General features: G+C 49.6%; 1 protein-coding gene across 1 annotated transcript in view; it reads right to left on the reverse strand.

Moving 5' to 3' along the window:
* Positions 1-307: 307 nt before the first annotated feature.
* Positions 308-26,764, reverse strand: part of LOC146007440 (uncharacterized) — an 89,056-nt gene continuing 62,599 nt past the window's right edge. The window contains exon 9 of the mRNA XM_083145788.1: positions 308-2,036. Within this exon, the coding sequence (XP_083001914.1) occupies positions 1,084-2,036 (953 nt within the window). The 3' untranslated portion in view covers positions 308-1,083. The remainder of the gene's footprint in view (positions 2,037-26,764) is intronic.

The raw sequence follows: 26,764 nt of genomic DNA on the forward strand, positions 1-26,764 counted from the left end.
AAAAAGTGCCCCTTTTCAGCACCCGATGTCCATGCCATCTTGAGATGGCACATCAGGTGCTGGCAGAGGACCGCATTGTAGTGTAGTGCTAGCGGGCGTCAGCAGTGGTGGCAAAATTGTTTAAAACACTGGGCAGCCCTCTGATTGGCTAAGCTGTCTCAGCCTATCAGAGGGCTGCCCAGTGTTTTAAATAATTCTGCCACCACCGCTGACTCCCGCTAGCGCTACAATACAATGTTGCCCTCTCCCACACCTCCAGCGCTCCCTTCGGCCCCCTCTCCCCAAGCCACTGAAAGCGTTCTCTCCGCTGCCCCCCCCCCCCACCCGTGGATTGCATTTGAGCGATTGCATGTGGTTAAAAACTACATGGGATCGCTCCTGCAATTCAACAGAAATTATGTGCAGCACATACGATCTATCGGTGCAGCGTTCAAAGGCGTGCCCGCGCATCCTGTTTAATGGTCCCATTAAAATGCATACAAACATTTCATCTATCAGCCAGATGTGGTCAAAAGCAAATGATTACATGTAATAACTCACAAGTGTATGGGCAGCATTAGTTCTCACCCTCACAATTGCCTTCTGCTGTCCACCGTCTTATTTAACACATTGAATGGCGAATGAGAGACAAAGTAGAAAATGCTCTGAATCTACAACTAATCCCGGATAAAGAAGCCAATATTCAAACACTGAGATGTCAGCCTCCTGCTTCCCCGGGACAGCTCATATCTGACTATCAAAGGGACACCTGAGCCGAACGCTGAGGAGGACCCCGCAGCGCGATCGTGACACTGTGACAGGCAGGAAGTAGATTCTGATTGGTTGCCCATAGCAACACCACATGTGAAGCAGAATACACATCTTAGTAAATGTCCCCCTTAGACTACTCGTGTATGCACTGACACGAAAAATCCTATAGAGACCGATATTAATAATAAGGTTATATAATGAATATTTAAGATCAAACAGCGCCTGACAATTTGGTATAAGTGAATACATCATATTTATGCCAACATTTCTCCTTTTTACTGTCAGAGTAATGTAACCAGCCTGTATCATTTCCCTTATCTTCCGGGTATTACATTACACCTGTGTGTGGATTTTCTGGTGTCTAACCAGATGATGTTTATATATAAAACATTTCCCGCACTCAGAACATGCATACGGCTTCTCCCCTGTGTGAGTTCTCTGATGAGCACAAAGCGTTTGTTTTTGTGTAAAACATTTCCCACATTCAGAGCATAAAAACTTCTCCCCTGTGTGAATTCTCTGATGTTTAACAAGATCTCCTTTCAGGGCAAAACATTTCTCACACTCAGCACATGGAAACTGCTTCTCCCCTGTGTGGCTTAGCTGATGTCTATTAAGTTTTGATTTATATATAAAACATTTTCCACATTCAGAACAAGGAAACGGCTTCTCCCCTGTGTGAGTTCTCTGATGTGCAACAAGAGCTGATTTATGTGGAAAACATTTCCCACACTCAGAACATGCATACGGCTTCTCCCCTGTGTGAGTTCTCTGATGTAGGACAAGATGTGCTCTCTGTGTATAACATTTCCCACACTCAGAACATGCATACGGCTTCTCCCCTGTGTGAATTCTCTGATGCCTCCCAAGATCTTTTTTTTGTGCAAAATATTTCCCACACTCAGAACATGGAAATGGCTTCTCACCTGTGTGAGTTCTCTGATGTTTAACAAGATCATCTTTCAAAGCAAAACATTTCTCGCACTCGGAACATGAAAATGGCTTCTCACCTGTGTGAGTTCTATGATGTAGGACAAGAGCTGATTTAAGTGTAAAACATTTCTCGCACTCAGAACATGGAAACATCATCTCTCCTGTGTGGGTTCTATGATGCACATTAAGATGCGCTTTCATTTTATAACATTTCCCACACACAGAACACATAAATGGCTTCTCCCCTGTGTGAACTCTCTGATGTGTTATAAGATAAGACTTTACTTTAAAACATTTCCCACACTCAGAGCATGGAAACGGCCTCTCCCCTGTGTGAGTTCTCTGATGTTCAACTAACTTTGACTTACATGGAAAACACTTATCACATTCACAACAGGCAAATACTTTGCGAGATGTACTAGGTGTACCAAATGTGGCATCAGTGGAACATTCCTCATTATCGGTGTCATCAGTGGAACATTCCTCATTATCGGTGGCATCAGTGGAACATTCCTCAGTATCGGTGCCATCAGTGGAACATTCCTCATTATCGGTGACATCAGTGGAACATTCCTCATTATCGGTGTCATCAGTGGTACATTCCTCATTATCGGTGTCATCAGTGGAACATTCCTCATTATCGGTGGCATCAGTAGAACATTCCTCACTATCGGCGGGAGCAGGCGATGTATCTGCACTGTGATGGACTGAATGTATAGTTAGAGGAATGCGGTTTTCTCCTGGAGAACTTCCTGTGATGTCATCTTCTATTTTCAAATCTGAAAAACAAAATGGGGTTTATCCATCAGGGTAATTCCTTCTTGGGAATAACAGACGCATGGAAAGAGAGATCTTGTGTTACACTGTGGAGCATTTCCACAGATGAGTCCTTAATTACTGCAGAAGCACCGTATAGCCCTCTGCGTGCCAGGCCCCGTGCCCCACAGCAGCACAGAGTGTCTCTCATCCCAAATGTGCATCTTATTTGGAGAAGTAAAACAGACAGAGGTGGAAGAACGACATTGCTAGTGTACACTGATCTCTGGTGTGTGCGACATTTGTACATCAGTGTGTGACTGAGGCTGAACACATACACAAAGCACCACAATGCAGTACCAGCAGCGTATATCACACGTTCTGTTGTGCGTCATCTGTGACTGTACGTGTGCGACACCAAGTCACAGCCCAGAGTCTGTAGTGCAATCAGAGGCTTTTCTCTGCACCTGCGATGTGACTAAGATGCCTATTGTAAGGAAACATACGGTGCACTACTCCTCTCGTGGTGTCACCGGGCATCTTGTACCACGTGGTGTATAGATACCCGGGGCATTAGGACCCAACTATGATGTGACTAAGATGCTAAATGTAAGGAAACATATGGGGCACTACTCCTCTCGTGGTGTCACCGGGCATCTCGTACCACGTGGTGTATGGATGCCCGGGGCATGAGGACCCAACTATGATGTGACTAAGATGCTAACTGTAAGGAAACTGGACAATGAGGCAGCAACAGGACAGAGGAGTAGGGTACAGAAGGAGATCACACAGAATGGGGACATCAGGACTGAGCTGGAGAATGGGGCAGGACAGAGGAGTAGGGTACAGAAGGAGATCACACAGAATGGGGGCATCAGGACTGAGCTGGAGAATGTGACAGGACAGAGGAGTAGGGCACAGAAGGAGATCACACAGAATGGGGACATCAGGACTGAGCTGGAGAATGGGGCAGGACAGAGGAGTAGGGTACAGAAGGAGATCACACAGAATGGGGACATCAGGACTGAGCTGGACGATGGGGCAGGACAGAGGAGTAGGGTACAGAAGGAGATCACACAGAATGGGGGCATCAGGACTGAGCTGGAGAATGGGGCAGGACAGAGGAGTAGGGTACAGAAGGAGATCACACAGAATGGGGACATCAGGACTGAGCTGGAGAATGGGGCAGGACAGAGGAGTAGGGTACAGAAGGAGATCACACAGAATGGGGGCATCAGGACTGAGCTGGAGAATGGGGCAGCGGCAGGACAGAGGAGTAGGGTACAGAAGGAGATCACACAGAATGGGGGCATCAGGACTGAGCTGGAGAATGGGGCAGGACAGAGGAGTAGGGTACAGAAGGAGATCACACAGAATGGGGCATCAGGACTGAGCTGGAGAATGGGGCAGCGGCAGGACAGAGGAGTAGGGTACAGAAGGAGATCACACAGAATGGGGACATCAGGACTGAGCTGGAGAATGGGGCAGGACAGAGGAGTAGGGTACAGAAGGAGATCACACAGAATGGGGACATCAGGACTGAGCTGGAGAATGGGGCAGGACAGAGGAGTAGGGTACAGAAGGAGATCACACAGAATGGGGACATCAGGACTGAGCTGGAGAATGGGGCAGGACAGAGGAGTAGGGTACAGAAGGAGATCACACAGAATGGGGACATCAGTACTGAGCTGGAGAATGGGGTAGGACAGAGGAGTAGGGTACAGAAGGAGATCACACAGAATGGGGACATCAGGACTGAGCTGGAGAATGGGGCAGTGGCAGGACAGAGGAGTAGGGTACAGAAGGAGATCACACAGAATGGGGGCATCAGGACTGAGCTGGAGAATGGGGCAGGACAGGGAGTAGGGTACAGAAGGAGATCACACAGAATGGGGACATCAGGACTGAGCTGGAGAATGGGGCAGCGGCAGGACAGAGGAGTAGGGTACAGATGGAGATCACACAGAATGGGGGCATCAGGAGTGAGCTGGAGAATGGGGCAGGACAGAGGAGTGGGGTACAGAAGGAGATCACACAGAATGGGGACATCAGGACTGAGCTGGAGAATGGGGCAGCGGCAGGACAGAGGAGTAGGGTACAGAAGGAGATCACACAGAATGGGGCATCAGGACTGAGCTGGAGAATGGGGCAGGGCAGAGGAGTAGGGTACAGAAGGAGATCACACAGAATGGGGACATCAGGACTGAGCTGGAGAATGGGGCAGCGGCAGGACAGAGGAGTAGGGTACAGAAGGAGATCACACAGAATGGAGACATCAGGACTGAGCTGGAGAATGGGACAGGACAGAGGAGTAGGGTACAGAAGGAGATCACACAGAATGGGGACATCAGGACTGAGCTGGAGAATGGGGCAGCGGCAGGACAGAGGAGTAGGGTACAGAAGGAGATCACACAGAATGGGGACATCAGGACTGAGCTGGAGAATGGGGCAGGACAGAGGAGTAAGGTACAGAAGGAGATCATACAGAATAGGGACATCAGGACTGAGCTGGAGAATGGGGCAGGACAGAGGAGTAGGGTACAGAAGGAGATCACACAGAATGGGGACATCAGGACTGAGCTGGAGAATGGGGCAGGACAGAGGAGTAGGGTACAGAAGGAGATCACACAGAATGCTGCTTGGACAATTGGTGAGCATACTCTTCAGTGAGGATTACCTGTGCTATAGTGAAGATCTGGCATGCGGTTTACTTTTAGTAATCTCTGAGGTGTCTGTTCCATGTAAATATATCTGTATGTGATCTCGAGCTTACACTACTTGGGGCTGAAGTCCTGATGGCTGCAGAATACCAGTGAATGACTGCAGATCTGGGAAAGTGGCTGTTATAGGCTGAGGTACTTGGTAGGTGGGGACTGTAAGCTCTAGGACATGGAAGACACCATATAGGAGCCCATACACGCTCCGTTGTGGGCGTACGTTTTGTACTTTAATAGTACACATCGCATCGCATGCCTTGTGCATGCAATGCGATGCAATGAAAAGCTAGTACAAAAAGTTTGTGCAGCACATACTTTTTGTACTGTACAATGAGATGCGCAGGAGCGCGCATCTCAAAGTACAAAATGGAGCCGCCGCATTGCAGCGTGTATGGGCTCCTTAACACAGGGAGATAATGGGCACTATGACAGGTGATACTGCACAGGAGGGAAATTAATCTGCCCTGTTGGTAACGCAGGAGCCAATAATCTTCCATCCCCCGAACATCCCCTCTTCTCCCACTATCTCCATCAGCATTGGTGAAACCGAGATCACCTCCACTGACCAAACGCGATGCCTCGGTGTCATCATTGACTCCTCCCTCTCTTTCACCCCCCACATTCGTGCTCTCACAGTCTTGCCGCTTTCACCTCCGCAACATCTCGCGCATCAGACCATTCCTCTCCACTGACGCGACCAAAATTCTCATTCACTATCTTGTCATCTCCCGCCTTGACTACTGCAACATCCTTCTCTTCGGGCTACCTCTCACCCGCCTCGCACCTCTCCAATCCATTGTTAACGCTGCTGCTAGGCTCATCTTCCTCTCCCGCTGCTCTGCCTCCACCTTCCCCCTCTGGCTATCTCTTCACTGGCTCCCCATTCCTTTCCGAGTTCTCTTTAAACTCCTCACCTTCACCTACAAGGCTCTCTCTCCTCCTCAGCTGCTTCTTACCTCTCTTCACTGATCTCTATCCACACTCCCTCCCGTCCTCTTCGCTCCACCACTGACCTCCGACTGACCTCTCACCTAATCACCTCCTCCCACTCCCGTGTCCAAGACTTCTCTCGCGCTGCCCCCCCTGCACTGGAACAACCTCCCGCCACCCATCAGGCTTTCTGATTTCCTTACCCACTTCTTTTGACTAGCCTATCCCTCCTCCTCCGAACCTCTTTTGATCCTCCTATCCTGCCTCCATTCCTACTTATCCTATTGTTTTTCGTTCGTCCACCCACCTCCTTTTAGTCTGTTAACTCTTATGAGTAGGGTCCTCCTTCCTCACGTACTCACCCTACCTCTTTACCTCACCTGTGCTCCTGTCCTGTTCTTCCCTTCCTCTACTTCATCCTCAGTCTCCTCAACAATTTCAAAACCTACTTCTGAACTGATGCTGATTTTAGTCCTATCAGCTATACCCCTATTTATGCTGCATTTTATCAACGCACCCTGTACGTTACCTTGTAAATTGTTTTTATGTTTGCTATGTACGGCGCTGCGGACACTTTGTGGCGCCTTATAAATAAATAAACTACTTCTACTAATGTCACCGGGTCTCCTCCCATTGACTAATGATGGAATCACTGCGGCAATGTGCCTTGTAGGAGCAGCACCAGGCTGCGGGGAGGCTGTGGGAACAGCTGAGAACATTGGTGTAAGAGGAGATGTTGGCTCCAGCGTTACCCACGGGGCAGATACATTTCCCTCATTAGTCTGAGCTGACAGAAGAGGGTATAGAATAAGATAATACTGTAGAGACTGAACAAGGAGAATATGTGAATGTGATTAGTACACAGAAGCCTACGCAGCTGCCATGTCTGAGGTTACAGACCTGGTAACCATCACACGTGAGCAGCTGCCCAGCCAAGATGAGACACGGCCCCCGGAGCCATTGCAAGGTCCTCAGCAACCACCTCACCATACACGGCACCATCACAGAAATGGGGAACATCGGCTCCCTGATTCTATGGTCACACAGACTGGCCGCTGCAGTACTGATACTGGCCCGTGTTTCTCTACATATATGGTCACGGCTAATGGACGGAACACACCCTGATAATGACGCTCCTGCCGCCACTTCCTGTTACCTCCCCCAAGCCGTCCCTTCCTGTCATTCACTCTCCGAGTACTCACTGCGGCAGCATCACAGAGTTACCCTCTGTTCTGTACTTAGTGATTATTACTCACCTGTACTGATACCTGCAGGGATTTCCTCCTCCTTACACTGCTGGTCACCCCTCACATCCATCTCTTCTTCTCCCTCTTTATTTTGTTCTTTAATATCGGTCAGTGTTTCACCCTAATTAAATCACAAAATAAAATACATTAATAATGTCTGAATATTACTGACGGGGGGCTGCTAAGAACATATATTACATGCATCTTCACATCTATGTTTATATGTGCTGGCAGTGTATTTGGGATAGGCAGCAGCACTGTGTATATCTCCTGGCCAGCTTGTCCAGCATCAGGAGCCCTGTACCCAGCAGAGGTGTAAGCCAAGGTTACAGGTGCTGATTACCTGGCTGTTGTTCCCAGCAGGCTGCAAAAGCTGCTTAAAATAGGAAATACAGTCCATTACATTCTGTTATAGGTTATAGCTTTTATGATTTAGTACAATCCATGAATGTATATGTGCTACAGGAGGGGTAGCAACAGGAAATGGGACAGGCTAGAACCAGATAGATGACTGAACTGGAACCGGTTAGGTGTGCTGCTGCTGGTTTGTTATTTAGCTGTTGCTAAGCAACCTGGTCTGATTTTTCTCATTAGCTGATTACCTGTCATTAGGGATTCTGACCAGCTGCTCCCTGCTGGTTATATTTCCTGTTTTGTTCCACAGCAGTGGCTTCTCACTGTGCAGTCTGTTGGTTAGTGTTCCAGCCTGAGTTCCCAGCCGTGGGTCTGCTGTCCAGACTCCACGTGCTGCTGCCTTGCCTTAGTTTGCTGTTGGAATTGCTGTCTGCCGCTAGTCCCTGTTTCTGAGTCCTGTGTCCTCTGCCTGGCCCTGCAGAACCCAGGAGGTTGAGATAAGTGCACCCCCTTGCCATCATTGTGCCTTACTAGCATTCTGTGAGAGATTCTGTTTAGAGTTTTTTTGTCTCTCTTCCAGGTCAAGTGGCTTCTAAAACACTGTGCGCCTTTGTACTTGTTAATTATTTTGTGTAACATCTTTATGCATTGTTGCATTTACCAGCATTATACTTGTGAGTTACTTTTGTTTAACATCTTCATGCATAGTAGCATTCATTAACACTGCTCGTGTGTATGTTGTTATTTCCTATACCAGCATGCAGAGTGATTTTCCGTATTTTGTGCACAGAGCAGAGGGGTCATTAGTTCTGTGCTTTTACCTACTGACTAGGCCTGGGTGTGGGTTGTTAGGTCTACACCAACTAGGTTTGGTCGACAAGCACTGGGTCGACATGGGCAAGGTCAACACTGTTTTTTGACCCGAATGTCAAATCAGTCGACATTGACACAGTTTGAAGTACACTGCATAACCCCGCATTGCTCGCAATGCTTTGGGCACATTATTTTATTCTCCCACCACACCCTAGTGGATGGTAGTGCATGAAATACTGCCTGCCGGCACATGTCGGCTCAAAAACAGTGAAAGACCCCATGTGGACCTTTTGACTGTCAACCTATTGCTTGTGTCGACCTACTTACCTGTCAACCTAGACCCATGTCAAACCAGTTGGTGTAGACCTAATGACCGTATCCCTTAGGCCTTTAGAGTCCGTTTGGGGGTCATTCCTCAAATTACCCATTGGGAACAATTGTGCCACTGTCTGTTTGCTTGTTTACTGGGTTTTAGTTAGTTTTTCCTCTTGTCCAATTTAGAGGTATTAGGCACCTTGTTCCCTAGAATACCTGGTGGCACCGGGCTGGGGCCGGACACAAACATGGCTATTATAGGTGAAGCCTTAAGGCCCACACACACTAGAAGATTTTCACTTCAAAAGACTTTGCCAAAATCTATGATAGATATATCTTTCACCAAAGTAGTGCGTACACACTGAGCTATTTTCCCCAAAGAGCAAGAGCTTTTCAGGAGGCGAAAGACTTTGCTGAAAATCTTTCATAGAAAAGGCTATTTACATAATGGGCGGGGTTTATATATATTACTGTATTGCCAGTAATGTATACATTATTGCTGACACTGTCCACCTGCGCCAGATTTTTTATATATATATATTGACGATATCATTGATTGTGTACCCCCGAACTTCAGAGGAGGTGACAGAGGCCGCCAGCTCCTTCAACTTGAAGCGAGGTGGATCTATAAACTACAAACAGTACAACCCCTCGGTTTAAATGAACAACTGTCCTACACATGCTTTTTGTAAAACAGTTGACACAATGTCAACCATGTAGCCTGCTGACCACACATCATGCACACAACTCGTGTAATTAGCACAGTCCTTACAATTACCCTAACTTGTCCATTCTGCTTCTTACTCTGAGTGCCAGGCTTGATTGGCACCCCACAGGACATTCAGTTTACCCCACTGCCTTGTTCCTAATTAATTGATGAGCGCTCTTCTGCAACATCATGCTCGTAATATGCGTCGCTCTATAGCGCTTGCCTACTTACATACTTTGTGATTAATGTAGGATTCCTTGCGTGAAATATGTATGCCCAGTGCCCACCATTGTTTATATATGTGTATGCCCACTGACCACCAATGTTTATGTGTATGCCCATTGCCACTAATGTTTGTTTATACAGGTTATTCCGCAGAGACATAACAGAACCATATTGATTACTGGGCTGGAACTGGATAGTAACTAAATAGGAACCAGACTGATGACGGAAACAGAAGGGGGATCGGTGACAAGACTAGAACCGGATGTTTGCTGCTAGGAACAAGTCCCCGTGTATCTACATTGGAACTGAAAGCTGGAGCAGAGCACAGATGTGAAGTAACCAGACTGGAACCGTGCGGATACAAAGTACCAGGGAGCTCAGCACCAAGCTGTTACTTCTGCAGAAGCGACATTGTACTGGCATATTGGGTTGGTCAGGAAGTTCCCTTTATAGTACTGTGTGTTCACCCATTGGAAGCTGCTAACAGCTGATCTGGGTGCAGGGCCCTGAGTGGCTGAGGAAAGTCAGGTGACCGATTTCAACATGGCTGCACCCATAATGGTGTTTAGGAGGGAACTCTAGCATTCAATATATTCAGTATTACAAGATCACCAAATGTATTATGTTTTACAGTTGGACAAGTATAAAATGTTTAGTATAGATCTGCTTATTTCATCTTTTTGTGCGCCTGATAAGTGTTCCTTAACTCTGGGCACTGACAGCGCTGTGCAGGTACAGCATGAACAAACTTCGCTGCCAGCTGGGAGTGTGACATCACCAGCTCCGTCTTTTTTATTTTTTACTTCAATAACTTATGCAAAATGGGTTCCACTAAGTACAGATGAAAAGAAACCTCCCCGGTCAGGTCCCTGTGTCAGTAATAGAGATAAGAGTGATGTCACTGTGACGCTCCCAGACCCCCTCACCTCCCAGTCAGGTCCCTGTGTCAGTAATAGAGATAAGAGTGATGTCACCGTGACGCTCCCAGACCCCCTCACCTCCCCAGTCAGGTCCTTGTGTCAGTAATAGAGAGAACAGTGATGTCACTGTGACGCTCCCAGACCCCCTCACCTCCCCAGTCAGGTCCCTGTGTCAGTAATAGAGATAAGTGTGATGTCACTGTGACGCTCTCAGACCCCCTCACCTCCCCAGTCAGGTCCTTGTGTCAGTAATAGAGAGAACAGTGATGTCACTGTGACGCTCCCAGACCCCCTCACCTCCCCAGTCAGGTCCCTGTGTCAGTAATAGAGATAAGAGTGATGCCACTGTGACGCTCCCAGACCCCCTCACCTCCCCAGTCAGGTCCTGTGTCAGTAATAGAGATAAGAGTGATGTCACTGTGATGCTCCCAGACCCCCTCACCTCCCCAGTCAGGTCCCTGTGTCAGTAATAGAGATAAGAGTGATGTCACTGTGACGCTCCCAGACCCCCTCACCTCCCCAGTCAGGTCCCTGTGTCAGTAATAGAGATAACAGTGACGTCACTGTGACGCTCCCACACCCCCCTCACTTCCCCAGTCACACGCAGAGGTCCATAGGGGCGCAGCCACACGCAGAGGTCCATAGGGTCGCAGCCACACGCAGAGGTCCATAGGGTCGCAGCCACACGCAGAGGTCCATAGGGTCGCAGCCACACGCAGAGGTCCATAGGGTCGCAGCCACACGCAGAGGTCCATAGGGTCGCAGCCACACGCAGAGGTCCATAGGGTCGCAGCCACACGCAGAGGTCCATAGGGGCACAGCCACGCGCAGATCCATGGGGGCACAGTCACACGCAGGTCCATGGGGGTGCAGCCACACGCAGGTCCATAGGGGCACAGTCACACGCAGGTCCATGGGGGCACAGTCACACGCAGGTCCATAGGGGCACAGTCACACGCAGGTCCATAGGGGCACAGTCACACGCAGGTCCATAGGGGCACAGTCACACGCAGGTCCATAGGGGCACAGTCACACGCAGGTCTAAAGGGGCACAGCCACACCCAGGTCCATAGGGGCACATCCACACCCAGGTCCATAGGGGCACAGCCACACCCAGGTCCATAAGGGCACAGCCACACCCAGGTATATTGGGGGCAGTGTCACACATGTATATAGGGGCACAGCCACACCCAGGTCTATAGGGGCACAGCCACACACAGGTATATAGGGGTACAGTGAGTCAGGTGTAACTTTTTCCCCAGCACCGCTCACACCGACACTGCAGCACTTACACCCCGCTGGTCGCCTCTCCCGGAGCTCCGAGTCCGGACACTTCTCTGCGGCGGCGCCGCCCGCTACTTCCCTCTTCCGGAGACTCCGAGAAAATGGCCGCAGCGCGGCAGCGAATACACCGAAAGTGATCATGTTCCACTAGTGACTGTGACGCGTCCAATGGAACCGCCGCCTGCAGCGCCCTCTGCCGCTGGGGAGCTCTCTGTGCCGTTGCCGGGCGGGCAGCAGCCGGGGAGGTGACACTGCTCAGCCGTGCACGGAGCCGCCGTCACTGGGGAGACCCCGAACCCGCTGCTGCCGCCCCCGGACACACTGGCTGCTGCTGCCTGTATATAGCCCGGATTAGGGGGCAGATATTACGCCCGCTGGCTCCCTGGTAGTGTTTGGAGGTCAGGGGGGGGGGGCGCTGGGAATATCAGTGACCATCAGTTTATCGATTAATTAGAAAAAAACATCACCTCCATCATTTCCTGAGCAGGATGATCAGTTCTGTAACAGGGCGCAGATGGCCTTAGATACCGGATCTGGAGCAAACTCAGCCAGATGTCTCAGGGTACAAGGCACCTTAGATACCCATTGTGGGTGCCGGGGCAGGGTGCAGACCACCATATAAGATTGTTCTGGATGTGTGAATGGGGTGTAGACCACCTTAGCCATTTCTAGTGGCAGACACCACCATAGACAGATGTGCCGAATGTTGACCACCTTAGATAGCCATTCTAGGTGTAGACCACCTGAGCAAGACCTCCTTATTTATTTAAATGCCACATGGTGTGAAGACTACCTTAGTTAGCTGTTCTGTGTGTTGGAACAGGATGCAGACCGCCATAGCTGTTTCAGATGCTAGAATGATGAGCAAACCACCTTCACCAGGTGTTCCGGATACCAGAGTAGGGCGCAGACCACCTTAGCCAACCATTCAAGGTACCAGAATAGGGTGCAGACCACCTTAGCGCAGAGTAGGGCGCAGACCACCTTACCAACCATTCAAGGTACCAGAATAGGGTGCAGACCACCTTACCTAACCATTCAAGGTACCAGAATAGGGAGCAGACCACCTTAACGCAGAGTAGGGCACAGACCACCTTAGCCAACCATTCTAGGTACCAGAATAGGGAGCAGACCACCTTAGCTAACCATTCAGGGTACCAGAGTAGGGCGCAGACCACCATACCCAACCATTCAAGGTACCAGAATAGGGAGCAGACCACCTTAGCGCAGAGTAGGGCGCCGACCACCTTAGCGCAGAGTAGGGCGCCGACCACCTTAGCCAACCATTCAAGGTACCAGAATAGGGAGCAGACCACCTTAGCCAACCATTCAAGGTACCAGAATAGGGAGCAGACCACCTTAGCGCAGAGTAGGGCGCAGACCACCTTAGCCAACCAGTCAAGGTACCAGTATAGGGCGCAGACCACCATACCCAACCATTCAAGGTACCAGTATAGGGTGCAGACCACCTTAGCCAACCATTCAAGGTACCAGAGTAGGGAGCAGACCACCATAGCCAACCATTCAAGGTACCAGAATAGGGAGCAGACCACCTTAGCGCAGAGTAGGGCGCAGACCACCTTAGCCAACCATTCAAGGTACCAGTATAGGGTGCAGACCACCTTAGCCAACCATTCAAGGTACCAGAGTAGGGAGCAGACCACCATACCCAACCATTCAAGGTACCAGAATAGGGAGCAGACCACCTTAGCGCAGAGTAGGGCGCAGACCACCTTAGCCAACCATTCAAGGTACCAGTATAGGGCGCAGACCACCTTAGCCAACCATTCAAGGTACCAGAGTAGGGAGCAGACCACCTTAGCCAACCAGTCAAGGTACCAGTATAGGGCGCAGACCACCTTAGCCAACCATTCAAGGTACCAGAGTAGGGCGCAGACCACCTTAGCCAACCATTCAAGGTACCAGAATAGGGAGCAGACCACCTTAGCCAACCATTCAAGGTACCAGAATAGGGCGCAGACCACCTTAGCCAACCATTCAAGGTACCAGAATAGGGAACAGACCACCTTAGCAAACCATTCAAGGTACCAGAGTAGGGAGCAGACCACCTTACCCAACCATTCAAGGTACCAGTATAGGGCGCAGACCACCTTAGCCAACCATTCAAGGTACCAGAGTAGGGAGCAGACCACCTTAGCGCAGAATAGGGAGCAGACCACCATACCCAACCATTCAAGGTACCAGAATAGGGAGCAGACCACTTTAGCCAACCATTAAAATAAATATAAATGTATAAAATATAAATATATAAGAAATGCGCTATTTGCTGGCATGAATAATAGACGTGCGTCTCACACATTTGAATAATGTAAGAGACGCCGCACGTAACCTGGGAGACAAAACAGCACCCATTCACACAAGAAAATAATGACGCTCTCTGTTGCTATGGAGAAACGGAGCGTCACATATACTTTCAAAATTGCTAGGTGACCGGTCAGATGATGCACTCGGTCAATGTAGGAGTGGACATGAAGCCGTCAGCCCCTAGGAGAGAGTTACGCTATTGTCTCATCATACAGAGCGGAAGGAACTGCCACAGCCCTGATTTGCCATTGATACCAGACAGACCTAAAGTAAGACGTATCACAATAATGCAGGGAGGTGCCGCCGAAACCCAAAGCACCTAACCTGGTAGCTTGTAGATTCGTACAAATAAAGGAGACCCAACACGTCCTCCTCACTGGTGATTAAGCCTTCGTACCGGTGAAACGCGCGGCCAGAGTCTGGGGGACTACACCAGATGGAAACCAGAGTCACATATGATCTGATTACAGCTCATTAGAAAGCTAAGTACACATTTACTAAGTCCATTACCCCCGGTTTTCTCTATACATCCGTCATCGAGGAGCAAGTATTTAAATGGACACAGTGCATATTTATTTAGAGAAATATGAGGATGTTATTTAATGTTATCTATAAATTGAGAAATATAAGAGCATTTAATCAGTAGTACCTAAACTGATGTCCGCACTTTGGGATATAGGAAAGAGTTGGGGGGAATCTGTATAAGATATACATCACCATGGAGTGCTAGAGTACATCTGAATAAGATAGAACTGAATAGCTTACCATCTATTAAGACATATTGTTTATTGGAATTATACTTTGGCTATCTACTGCCTATCTTACCCCATTAGGGGATTTATTATATAAACTTTACCTTGGCTATCTACTTTACCCCACTAGGGGACTCTCATTGTTGGCCAGTCCTAGTTTGACCCCCTGCACTGGGTTATTCTAAACTGGTTAGAAACCTGGCACTGGACCTCAACAGCAGATCCCCATATCTTCCTTCTACTGCCGCTGATAAGCCTCTATTTAATTGTGCCCTCATCCAGTCCGTTCACTGTCCTTGGGACACATGGCAGGAGAGCAGGAACAATTTGAGGCTGTTATGTTTGTTTGCCTTTTCATGTGTACTACCACTAGGGGGCACCAGGCACCTGTTGGACTTGTCTCTCTTTACTCTGAGGGATCAGGTGCCTGGCGTTAGTGACAATTGCTCATGTGAGACACCTGTTATTGGCCTATATATTCCATCTGAGACCAGCACTCAGGGCTGGTCATTCTCCATTTTTGCCTTGTATGGGAAGGAGCCTACAGCCGTTCCCTTGTATCCTGTGCCTCGTGTCCTGTGCCTTGTGCCTCAGCCTAAGCCTCAGCCAAACTGTCGGATCACCTGCATCTGCACCCGGTACCTCTGTTTTTGTTCTGCTCCCCAGCCACTTTGTATTTTTTATTAGCACTAAGTTTGTTCCAGTTTTTTGCATCTGTTCCCGTGTTCCTCTTTTTGTTCTGTTTCATTAAAACACTCCACATTCCCCTGCATCAGTTTGTTGGTTTTGTTTTTCCCTGGAGCACCAAGGGTTAACCTAACATAATGACCAGCCAAAACAGACAAGAGAATGCTGAACAAAAGTTTTGTTTGGATTCTCTAATTAAATCCTTGATTGCAGAGCTCCCTGGTGCTTTCAAGTTAGCTAATGATCCCTGTGGAAAAGCTGCACTTAACCCTATGCATGCAGATATCATTTTACTACGTGTGCAATTACTTCAACTTGGCACCTTTTTGTCTGATTTCCTAAAGAAAATATCTGCATTGCTTCAAGTTAATTTTACTCCTGATTTTCCTGGACAATTGGCAGAAAAGCAAACTTCTGTGCCGCAAGAGGGGCCTTCTAGTGTCTCCAACCCTCAGAACACCATTTTCCCATCGGTTGCTGTGGTTCCAGATACACTCCAAACAGTAACTGTGAATTTCAGAGGTTCAAGTGGTCCTCGTGCTCCGCTATCTGTAACAGAGCGTGCCTTTCGCAGGAATAACCTTTTGTGCCTGTATTGTGCCAGCCCTGAACACTTTTTGCTCTCCTGTCCTCATCGCAGGCCCAAAATGGCGGACAGAGCTGCCCAGCCAGAGTCTCTACCCAGAGCTGCCCAGCCAGAGTCTCTACCCAGAGCTGCCCAGCCAGAGTCTCTACCCAGAGCTGCCCAGCCAGAGTCTCTACCCAGAGCTGCCCAGCCAGAGTCTCTACCCAGAGCTGCCCAGCCAGAGTCTCTACCCAGAGCTGCCCAGCCAGAGTCTCTACCCAGAGCTGCCCAGCCAGAGTCTCTACCCAGAGCTGCCCAGCCAGAGTCTCTACCCAGAGCTGCCCAGCCAGAGTCTCTACCCAGAGCTGCCCAGCCAGAGTCTCTACAGTCTGAGGAATTTCTTGGGGGGAGGCCAACGTCCGATGTCCCGGTCTCCGCCAGAGGGTCCGATGTCCCGGTCTCCGCCAGAGGGTCCGATGTCCCGGTCTCCGCCAGAGGGTCCGATGTCCCGGTCTCCGCCAGAGGGTCCGATGTCCCGGTCTCCGCCAGAGGGTCCGATGTCCCGGTCTCCGCCAGAGGGTCCGATGTCCCGGTCTCCGCCAGAGGGTCCGATGTCCCGGTCTCCGCCAGAGGGTCCGATGTCCCGGTCTCCGCCAGAGGGTCCGATGTCCCGGTCTCCGCCAGAGGGTCCGATGTCCCGGTCTCCGCCAGAGGGTCCGATGTCCCGGTCTCCGCCAGAGGGTCCGATGTCCCGGTCTCCGCCAGAGGGTCCGATGTCCCGGTCTCCGCCAAGGAGCCCGATGATCCGGTCCCCGCCAAGGAGCCCGATGATCCGGTCCCCGCCAAGGAGCCCGATGATCCGGTCCCCGCCAAGGAGCCCGATGTTCTAGCCCCAGGAGGGGGTTCCGTCTGTCTAGCCCCAGGGGGGGGTTCCGTCTGTCTAGCCCCAGGAGGGGGTTCCGTCTGTCTAGCCCCAGGAGGGGGTTCCGTCTGTCTAGCCCCAGGAGGGGGTCCTATCCAGCCCCAGGAGGGGGTTGCTATTGCCCTGGCCTCCGGGTCAGAGGACGCTATTGCCCTGGCCTCTGGGTCAGAGGACGCTATTGCCCTGGCCTCCGGGTCAGAGGACGCTATTGCCCTGGCCTCCGGGTCAGAGGACGCTATTGCCCTGGCCTCCGGGTCAGAGGACGCTATTGCCCTGGCCTCCGGGTCAGAGGACGCTATTGCCCTGGCCTCCGGGTCAGAGGATGCTATTGCCCTGGCCTCCGGGTCAGAGGACGCTATTGCCCTGGCCTCCGGGTCAGAGGACGCTTCTGCCCTGGCCTCCGGGCCTGAGGACGCTTCTGCCCTGGCCTCCGGGCCTGAGGACGCTTCTGCCCTGGCCTCCGGGCCTGAGGACGCTTCTGCCCTGGCCTCCGGGCCTGAGGACGCTTCTGCCCTGGCCTCCGGGCCTGAGGACGCTTCTGCCCTGGCCTCCGGGCCTGAGGACGCTTCTGCCCTGGCCTCCGGGCCTGAGGACGCTTCTGCCCTGGCCTCCGGGCCTGAGGACGCTATTGCCCTTGCCTCCGGGCCTGAGAACGCTTCTGCCCTGGCCTCCGGGCCTGAGGACGCTTCTGCCCTGGCCTCCGGGCCTGAGGACGCTTCTGCCCTGGCCTCCGGGCCTGAGGACGCTTCTGCCCTGGCCTCCGGGCCTGAGGACGCTTCTGCCCTGGCCTCCGGGCCTGAGGACGCTTCTGCCCTGGCCTCCGGGCCTGAGGACGCTTCTGCCCTGGCCTCCGGGCCTGAGGACGCTTCTGCCCTGGCCTCCGGGCCTGAGGACGCTTCTGTGACTCCTGTGCCCCCCTGTCTTGAGTCCGCTCCTGCTGATTCCATTGGGCATAAATTGAGGGCCGCCGTGTCGGCCGTCAGTTGCGATGTTTTTTCTTTCAGAGCATTTCCACCCGATGTGCCAGAGGTCCGTGAGGGTCCACCCGACGTGCCAGAGGCCCGAGAGATTCCGCCTGACGTGCCAGAGGTCCGAGAGGTTCTGCCTGACGTGCCAGAGGTCCGAGAGGTTCTGCCTGACGTGCCAGAGGTCCGAGAGGTTCTGCCCGACGTGCCAGAGGTCCGTGAGGGTCCGCCCGACTTGCCAGAGGTCCGTGAGGGTCCGCCCGACGTGCCAGAGGTCCGAGAGGTTCCGCCCGACGTACCAGAGGTCCGAGAGGTTCTGCCTGACGTGCCAGAGGTCCGAGAGGTTCCGCCTGACGTGCCAGGGGTCCGAGAAGGGGGCACCAGTACCACAAACCCAGGCATAGTCTTTGATGACACGGGGTGTATTCCTGGAACCATCTTTTTTGATGGGAATATTTCCACACTTAATGCCTTCTTCTGCCAGCCTTGGGAAGGTACAAATATGGAGGAATTAATTGGCAATATGTTGATGAGGTTTAGAGGGGAGGCACTGACATGGGCGAATTCTTTGGAGTCTAAAGATCCAGCATTGCATGATTTGGCTGCCTTCACTGAAGCGGTTACCAGGAGGTTTGGTCCACCAGAGGTTTGGGCTATTATTAAGGACTCCCTCCAGGCCGCTGGGCTCTGTAAGGCTACGTCGTCTGGTTCTAAGAAGAACAAGAAGAAGAACAGTAGAAGATGACTCTTAAGGCGTCTGGAATCCGCCTTCTTCAGGGGGGCATTATGTTATGTTTGTTTGCCTTTTCATGTGTACTACCACTAGGGGGCACCAGGCACCTGTTGGACTTGTCTCTCTTTACTCTGAGGGATCAGGTGCCTGGCGTTAGTGACAATTGCTCATGTGAGACACCTGTTATTGGCCTATATATTCCATCTGAGACCAGCACTCAGGGCTGGTCATTCTCCATTTTTGCCTTGTATGGGAAGGAGCCTACAGCCGTTCCCTTGTATCCTGTGCCTCGTGTCCTGTGCCTTGTGCCTCAGCCTAAGCCTCAGCCAAACTGTCGGATCACCTGCATCTGCACCCGGTACCTCTGTTTTTGTTCTGCTCCCCAGCCACTTTGTATTTTTTATTAGCACTAAGTTTGTTCCAGTTTTTTGCATCTGTTCCCGTGTTCCTCTTTTTGTTCTGTTTCATTAAAACACTCCACATTCCCCTGCATCAGTTTGTTGGTTTTGTTTTTCCCTGGAGCACCAAGGGTTAACCTAACAGAGGCGTAATCTTCTCCCTCTGTGTAATAATATGTAAATCTGTGCGTTGTCGGCAGTGTGTGTGTGTGTTTATATATATATATACACACACACAATATTTTCCTGAATGAGTATTCCATTAACATTGTGGCTATCAGCCTGAGACAGTCACCCAGACCCAGAATAATATCTTTGTCAATTTTTAACATTTATATTTAATTTGATGTTTCACGTAATGGGGCAGATGTATTATAGCTATAATACTTCCTGCTTCGCCTCATTAGCGAGGAGGAGGGGAGACCGACAAGATCGCCGAAGCGGGGGAGCGCTAACCCCCCCTCCGGCGATGTCCCCTCCTGGAGATAGCGTATCAGTTTACACTGATGCGCTGTCTCCTGTCCCCCGGCCGGCTGCACTGGGCATACATTCGGCCTGCTATCATAGGATAGCGCCTCTGTCCTGTACCGCACGCTGGCTGCTTCATACATGGGGGAGAAGCGGTATCAGTGCACATAACGTGCGCTGATACCCCTTCTCCGCCATAACGACCCTTCATACATCTGCCCCAGTGTTTGTTAATATATCACTTATATAAAAAATCTGTTAAAGGACTCATATATTAAAACCAACTCCCCCTCGGATACCTCTGTCTTCACGCATTGGTGTGCGCTGAAGGCAGTGATCCGAGGCTCAGCAATACAAGTGGCATCTAGAATGAAGCGACAGTACAAACAACGCCAAGCCTCGGCAGAAAGGAAATCAGCCACACTAGAAAAAGCCCATAAAGCAGACCCTCATAATAAAGCCCTTTTTAGACAACTCCTAATCGCCCGAGATACAGTCAACACATTTTCCCTCACAGAAGTCCATCGTAATATCCAAAGGCTTAACCAAAGATATTATACGCTGGGCAATAAGGCAGGCCGCCTGTTGGCCCGCAAACTGAGAGGCCGTAGAGCCAAAGAACGCATACATGCAATTTACACCCCCAGGGGTACCAAAGTAGTTGACCCTTTTACCATAGCCGACACTTTCGCGGAGTACTACTCGCAACTGTATAATCTAAAAGATGATCCCAACACGCCCCAACCAACTTTAGCTAAAATAAATAAGTTCCTTGATAGCCTAGACCTCCCCTCTCTTGACTCAGTGACTTGCGAAGCACTTGGCTCCCCGTGGACGCTGAGTGAAGTAGAGGCGGCCATCGATTCATTCCCCTCAGATAAAGCCCCAGGCCCAGACGGCTACCCTTCTAATTTCTTCAAAGCATTTAAGACTACACTTGCACCTGTGCTCCTGTCGGTCTTTAACGAAGCCTCTCATTCCTCCTACTTTCCTAAGGAGATGTTGGGGGCCCGAATAGTTACTATACCGAAGCCAGGCAAGCCGCCCACTGCGGTACAAAACTATCGCCCCATAGCTTTATTAAACACGGATATAAAAATATTTGCGAAGATGATAGCCAACAGAATATCGCCATTACTCCCCAAACTCATTCACCAGGACCAGGTGGGCTTTGTGCTGGGCAGGCAAGCGTCCGACAACACCCGGAGGGTCATTAACCTAATGGAGTATTGTCAACTCCAGGGCCTCCCAATGCTAGTTCTCTCCCTGGACGCGGAAAAAGCCTTTGATAGGCTCAACTGGGACTACATGAAGGCCACTCTCACTTTTGGGTTCAAGGGAGGAATATTACAATCCATGCTAGCGTTATACTCCGCCCCATCGGCCTCGGTATTCACTAATGGCTGTTCTTCCACCCCATTCAATATCTCCAATGGGACACGTCAAGGATGCCCCCTATCACCCCTGATGTTTGCCTTGTCCATTGAACCCCTAGCGCAATGTATTAGATCTAGGCAATCTGTCGTTGGACCTGAGATTGGCAGGCTTTCTCACAAAATCAGCCTCTTTGCTGATGACATTTTACTATGCCTACTCCAACCTGAGGCTTCTCTCTCACACCTACACAATATCCTAGACTCCTATACAGACATCTCCTTCTACAAATTAAATACGACAAAAACAGAAGCCCTTCCTATAAACGTGCCGGAGGAGGTCCTACGTAGACTAAAAGAAAAATACAAATACTCATGGCAATCAAAATCGATTAAATACCTGGGGGTTAATCTCTCCAGAGAAGGGGACCTAATGAACTGTAACTTTGACCCACTATATAGAGCATTTGAAAAGATCACAAAAGAGTGGATGATGCAGGAAGTTTCTTGGGTCGGTAGTGTGGCAGCGGCAAAAATGGTATTACTCCCCAAGCTAATGTACCTTTTTCGTACAATCCCTAGACCCTTCCCTAAAGCTCTGTGCAATAAATTTAACCGCTTATTATCCAAATACATCTGGGGCGGGGCAAGACCGAGAATAGCTAGATCAACTCTGACTCTGGCCAAAAGTGTAGGGGGGGTGGCATACCCAGATTTGGAAAAATACCACTCGGCGTGTATGCTTGGCCAGATTAGGGACTGGTTCTCTAGAGATGCTCCCAAACCGTGGGTATCCATAGAACAGAACGCAGTTTTACCTTTCTCCCTATCAGATTTTCCCTGGATGCCGGGGGCTTTGGCTACCCGAGAAGCCAGGAACTGTAGAGCGATTCTGGCGACCTTGTCCGCTTGGCATGGTCTAATCCATAGCACTCAGGATAAGGCCTTGCCCACCCCGCAGTTATCCCTCCATTCCATAGCCCTCACGATTCAGGACCTACAGCTAAATACCTGGCGAGAATTAGGCCTGCAGTCCATACAGGATGTCCTTCTTGATGGGACTGTAGCCCCCTTCTCTTTCCTTCAATCTAAATACAACATCCCGAAGCAGGATTTTTACAAATATCTGCAGGTACGGAATTGGGTGCAGAAACACATGCCAAAATCCCCAGTGCAGAGTGGTCTCCCTAAAATCCTAACATTTCTCCTCACTTCCCAGTCTACGAAAGGGAATATCTCTAGGTGGTATCAATATTTACTCAGCATACAGCAAAAAGTGAAGTTCCCAGCACAAGTTAAGTGGGAGAGAGATCTTCCTAACACTTTTAACGAAGAAATTTGGGAAGCTATTTTTAAATCGAGCTTTAAGATTTCTGGGTGTGTAAACCACTCAGAAATGTTTTACAAACTGATTCATAGAATGTACTTCACCCCGGTGCGGTTACATACAATTTGGCCAGATGTCTCAGCTAGCTGTTGGAGGAATTGTGGAATGACGGGAGACCTTTTGCACATCTTTTGGCGCTGCCCTGCAATTCACACACTCTGGAGCGAGGTTTTCCTACTTATCTCAGAGGTACTGGGGGTGACTGTCCCAAAGGATCCTCTAGTGGCGCTATTCCACTATCTCCCCAAAGACACGATTGGAGAAGACAAATACCTCCTGGGTCATATCCTGATAGCCACAAAAGCTTCCTTGGCCTACCTGTGAAAATCATCCGAAATCCCTAATATATCAGTGATTATAAATAAGATACACAAACATTTTGTATTCGAGACAGTTGACCACGGTTTTTCCACAATGTCCACATCTATACGCACAAAGTGGCTTAAGTGGTCCAAATATAGGGAGAGAACGGGCTGTCTTTCCACGCAAAACGTCCCGATTAGTTTGTCTTCACTCAGATCCCCTAGTTTAAGCCCAAGGGCCCCTGCCCTGACTTGTGATTGACCCGTTGATTGACAAGTAGGATATTTACAACTTGTTGTTGTTGAGACATTGTGTACCTGATGTACTTCCCCCTTCCCCATACTCCCCCTCCCAATCTCGCCCTGTTTCTTTTTTCTGTACCCCCGTACCCCCATCCCTCCTTTCTATTTGCTCAATTACTGTAATTGTCTTATATCATATGTTGATATTTTGTGCAACTAAAACAAGAAATATTTTCTCAATAAAAATCTAATGATAAAAAAAAAAAAAAAAAAAAAAAAAATCTGTTAAAGATTAATGCCACAAGGGATGTGATAAACTCCCAAAGTGAGATCATTGGCTATGACAGCTGATACAAATAAATAGGTACTTGTTTCCTAACAGGGCGCCCATCGCATACCATCCATATTGAGTGGTATGTGATGGTATGCGATGCGATATTCCCGTTAAATTAACAGGAGTGCTTGTACAATGAAATATCGCATAGCATCGCATGCCAGCAAATGGCATGTGATGCAATTTTTAATTGTACAAGCACAATGATGGGTGCTTACAATGTTAAATGCACCCCCATTGTCAACGACACCCCCACTATTAACGCCAACCCGAAGCGTGGCAAGCACAGCGAGCCCACGAGGGGCAGCGTCCTCCGACCTTTTCATACCCCCACTATCCACGTTGGCATTGAGTTGATTTTAGATAGTGTGGCGAGCCCGAAGCGTGGTGAGCCCCGCGAGGGGACGTGGAATACATGGAAAGTAATCCATGTCCCCTCGCCACGCTTCAGGCATGGTGGCTCGCTGCGCTCGCCACACTATCTAAAATCAACTCCGCTCCGACGTGGATAGTGGGGTTATGAAAAGGTCGGAGGACGAGTACTGCCGCCCCTCGTGGGCTCACTGCGCTTAGGGTTGGCGTTGATATTGGGGGGGGCGTTGACAATGGGGGTGCATTTAACATTGTAAGCACCCATCATTGTGCTTGTACAATTAAAAATCGCATCGCATGCCGCTATATTGCATGCAATGCGATAAGATGCACTTTGATCAAAATCGGTGGCACCGTGCTAGGAAACAAGTACCAATAAATATTCTTGATTCACTATTGTTTGATGTCATTATCTTTTCACTCTTTAAAACAGGTATCTAGTAGTGCAATTATTAATTATATAGTTGCTATTGGGTGGCAATTAAGCGCAAAAGTATAGTGTAGGAATATAGATTTTAACGTATATCAATAAAAATAATACATTTTATAAAGAAGTGTCTCAACAAAGAGTCATCTTTCTTCTTCAGTCCGACTTGCCAACCATTCTAGGTACCAGAGTAGGGAGCAGACCACCTTAGCCAACCATTCAAGGTACCAAAATAGGGAGCAGACCACCTTAGCCAATGTCACATCGGATGGTTGTTGTGGATCAGTGACAGGCTGCGGTCCCCGGACGGGCTGCACTTATGGTGCTGGAAGCTTGGCGGGTAGGATGTAGGACCTATGCATAAACTCTCTGGCCGTGAGACTTAGCTAAACTCCTTGGTGAGGGCACTGAGTCTAACTGCCCAGCTTTGCAGATCACCTTAGCCAACCATTCAAGGCACCAGAATAGGGAGCAGACCACCTTAGCCAATCACTTAAGGTAGCAGAATAGGGTGCAGACCACCTTAGCCATTGTGGCTGCTGGGCAAAGTGTAGTCTACATTCAGCAGCTATTTCTGGTGGCGGGTAGGGTGTAGACCACCTAAGACAGCTGTTCCGGATACCAGAATGGGGTACTGGCTACCTTAGTGTTAGTACTCTGGGGTGTACCCGTGTACAAATACAGAAGGAGACTGACCACAGCACCACACCGGGCCACAGCACCACACCTGACTCCAAAGGTTATAGTCAGCAGCGCTAAGACTTCACCTATAGTAGCCACATTCGAAGGCTTAAATTAGGTTCACCCCAACCCCTGTGTCACCAGGAATTTGCAAGGTAACAAGATGCCCACCACCTCTGGAGCAGACAAGAGTAAAGCTAACTAAAACCCGTACAATGGGAAACCAAACAAAATGTGGAACAACTGTCCTCCACGGGAAGGGATCCTCCAGCTGAACAACGTAGAGTTTTATAAATAAGTAACCCCTACATAGGTCAGAGACACCATAAAGGGATTTTTGTAAGAACTTACCATTCAAATCCCTTTCTCTGATATGGTCCTGGTGACACAGCTTCACATTGGGATGTAGGAGGGTCCACAGGAGCCAGGCACCTATACCAAAGCTTTAGAGAGGTAGGCTCCTCCCACTGCATCCCAGAATCCTCAGTTCAACTTTCAAAGCCACTGGAATACATCAACTCAGTACAAACGCCTGAACATATCATATGCAGAAACTTCAATTTTACCATCATAACACGATACATCATGAACACTGGCATACTTACTGATCGCTATGTCACCAGGACCATATCAGAGAAAGGGATTCGAACGGTAAGTTCTTACAAAAATCCCTTTTTCTCTTTCAATGGTCCTAGTGACACAGCTTCACATTGGGACGGTCCATTGGGAGGGTACGCTCAGGTCTGCAGCTCTCATCACTGCTCGCCCAAATGATGCGTTCTCCAACGCGAACTCGTGGAACCTGTAGAATTTGGCAAAAGTGTGAACAGATGACCAAGTGGCAGCCCTGCATACTTGCTCAGCCGTAGTTCCATGGCGAACCGCCCAAGAGGTGGCAACAGACCTGGTGGTATGTGCGTTTATTCTGGCTGGTACAGGCCTACCAACCTTAGTATATACAAACGCAATAACTGATCTCAACCACCTGGCAATGGTCTGTTTTGAAGCGGGCCAGCCTATCTTGTGTACATCATATAAAACCAGTAAAGTATCTTTCTTCTGAAAAACTTTAACTGTCCATATAAATGCGCAAGGCGCGCACCACATCCAAATTCCTCAATTTGTCCCTTTTCTTGGAACCCTCTGGGGGTTGAAACACAGGAAGAACAATATCCTGATTTAAATGGAAAGCCGAAACCACTTTCGGCAAAAACTGGGGTACTGTTCTCAGAACAGCCTTATCATCATGAAAGATTAAGAAGGGAGGCTTACAAGACAATGCTCCCAACTCCGAAACCCCCTTTACAAAGGAAACAGCACACAAAAACACTAACTGGTTCAAAAGGAGGCTTTTGAAGTATCTCCAACACCAGAGACAAATCCCAGGGTGCCACCGGTTGTTTGTATGGTGGTTTTAATCTAGTTACTCCCTGAAGAAAGGTTTGCACCTCCGGGAGCACAGCCACCCTTTTCTGAAAGAAAATCGACAGAGCCGATATCTGGACTTTAAGAGACTGGAGACTCAGCTCTGAAGAAAATCCATCCTGAAGGAATTCAAGCAACTTAGATAGCCGGACTCTGGACGTATGAGACTTCTGGCGCTCACACCATCTAATATATGTCTTCCAGACCCTATAGTAGTTAGCCGAAGACACCGACTTTCTAGCCTTGATCATAGTTTCAATAGCCAAGCCGTCAAAGTTAGCCGAGCTAAGTCCTGATGAAAAAACGGCCCTTGACTTAGTAGGTCTGGCCTTAGAGGTAGACGCCACGACTCTACTGATAGTCTCCGAACACTCGAGTACCAAGACCTCCTTGGCCAATCTGGAGCTATCAGTATTACTAGAATCCCTTGGTATCTGATCCTCTTCAGAACC

The sequence above is a fragment of the Crinia signifera genome, chromosome 6, assembly GCF_055691185.1.
Source record: "Crinia signifera chromosome 6, ASM5569118v1, whole genome shotgun sequence".
Lineage (NCBI taxonomy): Eukaryota > Metazoa > Chordata > Amphibia > Anura > Myobatrachidae > Crinia > Crinia signifera.